Source organism: Corticium candelabrum, chromosome 6, assembly GCF_963422355.1.
Source record: "Corticium candelabrum chromosome 6, ooCorCand1.1, whole genome shotgun sequence".
In the NCBI taxonomy this organism is placed as follows: Eukaryota; Metazoa; Porifera; class Homoscleromorpha; order Homosclerophorida; family Plakinidae; genus Corticium; species Corticium candelabrum.
Genome location: NC_085090.1, coordinates 8,505,818 through 8,510,817, shown reverse-complemented (window position 1 = coordinate 8,510,817; position 5,000 = coordinate 8,505,818). Strand labels below are relative to the sequence as shown.

At 40.4% G+C, this 5,000-nt stretch overlaps 1 protein-coding gene across 1 annotated transcript in view; it reads left to right on the top strand.

The window, feature by feature from the left end:
* Nucleotides 1-3,164: 3,164 nt before the first annotated feature.
* Nucleotides 3,165-5,000, top strand: part of LOC134181092 (tRNA (adenine(58)-N(1))-methyltransferase non-catalytic subunit TRM6-like) — an 11,933-nt gene continuing 10,097 nt past the window's right edge. Inside the window, exons 1-2 of the mRNA XM_062648297.1 lie at nucleotides 3,165-3,255; nucleotides 3,319-3,458. Of these exons, the coding sequence (XP_062504281.1) occupies nucleotides 3,173-3,255; nucleotides 3,319-3,458 (223 nt within the window). The 5' untranslated portion in view covers nucleotides 3,165-3,172. The remainder of the gene's footprint in view (nucleotides 3,256-3,318; nucleotides 3,459-5,000) is intronic.

The window sequence follows — 5,000 nt, the reverse complement described above, 5'->3', positions numbered from 1 at the left end:
ACCTGATGAACACAAAACATAATCATTACACATGTAATACAAGTCTAGTGTATTGTGAGATGCATCCCTCCAATACAATAGTCTAGTGTATTGTGAGATGCATCCCTCCAATACAATAGTCTAGTGTATTGTGAGATGCATACCTCCAATACAATAGTCTAGTGTATTGTGAGATGCATCCCTCCAATACAATAGTCTAGTGTATTGTGAGATGCATCCTCCTATACAAAATTCTATTGTGAGATGAATCTCTCCAATACAATAGTCTAGTGTATTAAAGATGTATCTCTCTAATACATGTATTGAGAGAGAGATGCACTAAGACCGTGTCACTTACCGAGAATCCTAGCACCGGTTTTTCAGATACACCAAACAAGTTGGTGATCGGTATATGTACAGACACCTGCCGACCGTCAGTTGAGTAGTTTACAGTCTGACTGTTAACCTGCTGGTCGTTGCGAAACCAAGAAACATCAAATTTGCTGCTCAAATGCTTTGCATTGTCAGCTACATTGAGTGACGGAAGATGACATTCAAAGATGATCTCGGAACTGCTATAGCTCAAGTCGTAGTTGACATCAACCAAAGGTGGATCAGTCATCTCAGGAAATCGATCTGTTTAGATAAGAATATTCAAATTAAAACTAAAAACACAAATTTCACATGCCCAGCAAACCACCAACTCAGTTACTCTTTAATAAACTTAACAATGAATACAATGAAAGTACGTATTGAGAGATGCATCTGCATCCCTCCAATACAATAGTCTAGTGTACTGTGAGATGCATCCCTCCAATACAATAGTCTACTTCAAAGCTGATTATAGGTACGTACCATGGACAGCTGAACATGTTATTTGACTTTAAATAAAAAATCTAAATAACAGATAGTAAATAATATATCAATAATAACCATACTAAGAATCAATAACATTGTCATGCTCAACCAGATCAGTCTGGTTTGTAAGGTCTATTACAAGTACCGGAAGCAAACCCTGCTTCAGAAGTACTTAGACCATCACGGCTGTCTAGAAAGAAGACATGACTTTACGAAGGATCCGAGTAGATCCCAGAAGCACTGTTTTCTGTAAGTGCTGCAGGTTGTAATGACCTGGAATAATGTCCAGCCACCATGCAATACCCGCATGCACTGTGCCCAAAGCTCCCAAGACCACCGGAACCACCAGTGTTCGACAATGCCACATACGGCTTATCTCCACTCGCAAGTCGCTGTACTTTGCCAACTTCTCAGTATGTTTCTTGCCAATGTTGCCATCAGCAGGACAGCTGATATCAATAAGAAGACAAGTGTTTGTCTTCTTATTTCTGAGACAGATGTCTGGACGATTGGCTTTGATCTTCTTGGCAGTGGGGATGGTGGTATCCCACATCATAGTAATGTCATCCGTCTCCACAAGCCTATCAGGATGATGCCATACTATTATTGGTATGAAGTGAAATATATTTAATTATTATTGTAAATAAGCAATACATTCTAGTCTTTGTATTGCAGGATGCCAACACTCAAGTAGAACTATTATTCACATCCCTAATTGCGTCTACAGATACCTAACATAATAGACAAAAGTAGATTCACCGTCCACCCAGACACCGTCATCCTATTACATGCACTAATTTTGATAACAACTAACAACAGAGATAACAGTCATGAGACCACCATGGACTTTTAAGTGTATTGGCGGCTTGTTACATCAGACTGGGAGGAAACCTAGAAAAGAAGCTGCAGCACTTAGATTTGTCACCCCTAACATCAACAAGGGTCACCACAGTTTGTGTACTACATATCCACAACTCTACAGTCTATTGTATCTATGCTAACAATAACAACAAGAAACTGTGGTCACTTAGGATAAGGAATTATAGGCATCACACCAAGTAGTGTTTGTGCAGAGGGCTACATGTGACCCATACAAATAAATCTAATTTATAGTGTATGCTGGCTTTAGACAAGCCAAATAACTTACCAACACAGATTCCATCAATTTGATATTGACCTTCTTTGCACGCCACCGGACGACTATCTAATAAAGAGAAGGAGAGACGCCATCAACACACGCAGTCTTGAATTCGCAGAATCCGCTAATTTTGAAGATAGCTAGCTACACCATTCACAATTACTGGCAGCATCTAGTATTAGTATCGTTTTAGAATACACGCAGCACCTCTGTGGCCCTGCCTTACAACATTATGTAGCTACCTCACACTATTGTTACTTAGCTGCAAATGCCAACTGGCCACATGCACGCAGGCACCTGTGCAGTATGAGAACGGGCAGCCTTTGAGAGGCTCCAGATAGTAGACAAGCCCGTCGTCTCCACAGTGTCGCACGCAGATTTTCTCGTAAAGAAGACAACAACTGACAAGTGGGAGGCACGCATCGCGAAGCACCATGCCATCTGCAGGGCGTGGGTTATCGCCACTGCCTCCACGATCAATGATGATGGTCGGGCCAGTTGTGCTACACCTGCCCTCAATATCTTTCTGGTTCGGGCATGTAGTAGCAACAGGGATGGATAGCTTATCTCCTCCAGTGTTGAGAAAGCGATACCAGCCTGGTGTTAGATCATTGTCGCAGCGCTGACTCTCCTCACGTGGAGGAATCAGGTTCCAGTCTCTGTAGGCGTCCGTTCGGTCTTGCCAGGCCTTCGACTTGCAAGGGTCGACAGACGGACAGGCGTCCAACGAGACGCTGAGCTTCGATGCGACGAGGAGAGCGAGAAGACGCAACCAGACGGCGCTCATAATCAACAGCATGCTGCCGAATAACTGCTGGCAACCCAGAGGAGGGCGTGTCCGGATGTAAAATATAGGCGTGGTTGTAACAAAGAAAACACCCGCACGTGCTTAGCACGCGCGTCGCCTGACGGTGCTAGAGGTAGAACTCAATTTTCAGTCGTTTTGTATGCAAATTTGTCGCGTCTGGAACGAAAATTTGTATTTCAGAGGCGGTCGTGACAACAATTTGCATTATTTATTAGGATTTCACGTACGCCTAGATGCTAACAAATCATTACGAATTTCCAAGCACACCCACGGATCTAAAGTTACCATATCTAGATGTACAGCAGTGTGTGACACAGTGGGAGGTAGAAAATGAACATACGGGAAGTGTATTCCCCAGGAAAGGCAGGACTCCGAGGCTACCGCGCAATATGGCGTGTATCTCTTCACAAGATATCGTGTTTCTACGCAGTGACAGAGGTTTTGTGCGAACTGCGAGGGCAAACGAGAAGAAGTATGTTTCATAGTTATTTAGACGTATTTTTTCTAATTTTTTCCTTAACTGTGTGGCGTTTAGAGTCGCTTTAGGAAAAACGAGTTTTAGCCTTGAAGGAGCAATAGGAAAACCTTATGGGACGACGTTCGAAATAGACAGGTCGCGTTTAGTTCCCACAGTGAACGAATCATCGAGTTCGACGCTTTTGGAAGGCTTTGAGAGTAAGTGGAATCAGACTGATATTAGAATTTCACACACTGTCCAGCACAAAACGTATTTTATGTTCTAATTAATTAATATATTTCTATTATATTTAATATTTATTAATATTATAATATATTTTATTATTTTATTTTATAATTTCTATTATATTATATTTTATATTATATTTTATTATTTATATTTATTAATATTAAATAAAGATAATAAAATAATAATGTAATATAATAGAAATGATAAAATAAAAAAATATATGTTATATAATAAAATAAAATAATAAAAGTGTGATATAATAGAACTGATAAAATAAAAAAATACATTATAATATTATATTTTATTTCTATTGTCATACTTATACTTTCCAGGGGTGCATCTGGCACTGCATGTAGCGCCAAGCCAATTTCTGCAGTGCCAGAGCAGCACCACACCACCATTTGTCATGTTAGCTATGTCATATGTCAAAGCACACAACAATTGACTCCCACTGGCTAAGCAAAGTAGTCTGGTTACTCTGGTTTTGAGATGCAGACAGCGGCTGTCATACATACTTTACCAGTATGTGTGGGAGTGTGCCATTGAGTATGCCCAGTGCCAAGTACGTTTATGGCACTGCATTTGGAGCGCCTACCAGTTGAAACTTGGGCACCCTTGCTTTCTATACTTTTTATTATAAATCAGATTATCTTGCTGTAAGAAGTTAGTTTTGTAATTTTTGTTATAATATTGTGGCAACTGATGCCTACAGGTATTATTACCTATTAGAGTGTCTACTTGGATGTACTAGACTGAATAGGTAAACACAGTAGGTACATGTTTACATACACTCACTGTGTAGCAATAGATCTAATCGTGACATTAAGGGTGCCACTGTAACAGTGATATAGAAGTGATGGGTTAATAAAATATTTTATATGATTGTTGTTGTTACAACCCATGTAGCACATCAGAGCAAGGTTGTAATGTTTTCAAAGATGTTTGTCTGTCTGTCTGTCTGTCTGTCTGTCTGTCTGTCATTTATTTCTTACATCAAGCTATGATACTATTCTGCAAAGAACTACAGTGATACAACTAGACAATTGTCTGTCTGTCTGTCTGTCTGTCTGTCTGTCAAATCTTCGTATGTTTTTATACATCAAAGCTAATACAGTCTGTTTCTTTCTCTCTCTCTCTCTCTCTCTCTCTCTCTCTCTCTATGTCTGTGTGTCTGTGTGTCTGTCTGTGTGTCTGTCTGTCTGTCAAGTCTGTCTGTCTGTCTGTCTGTGTCTGTCTGTCTGTCTGTCTGTCTGTCTGTCTGTCTGTGTCTGTCTGTCTGTCTGTCTGTCTGTCTGTCTGTCTGTCTGTGTCTGTCTGTCTGTCTGTGTGTGTGTGTCTGTGTCTGTCTGTCTGTCTGTCTGTCTGTCTGTCTGTCTGTGTCTGTGTCTGTGTGTAAACAAGATATCTCTTGAACGGTGTAACACATCAATATGAAATTCTAGCATATGGATCTTGCCAAGATCTCGGAGGAGTTAAAAATTGGCACTCAGGGCTGACAAATTGACTAATAA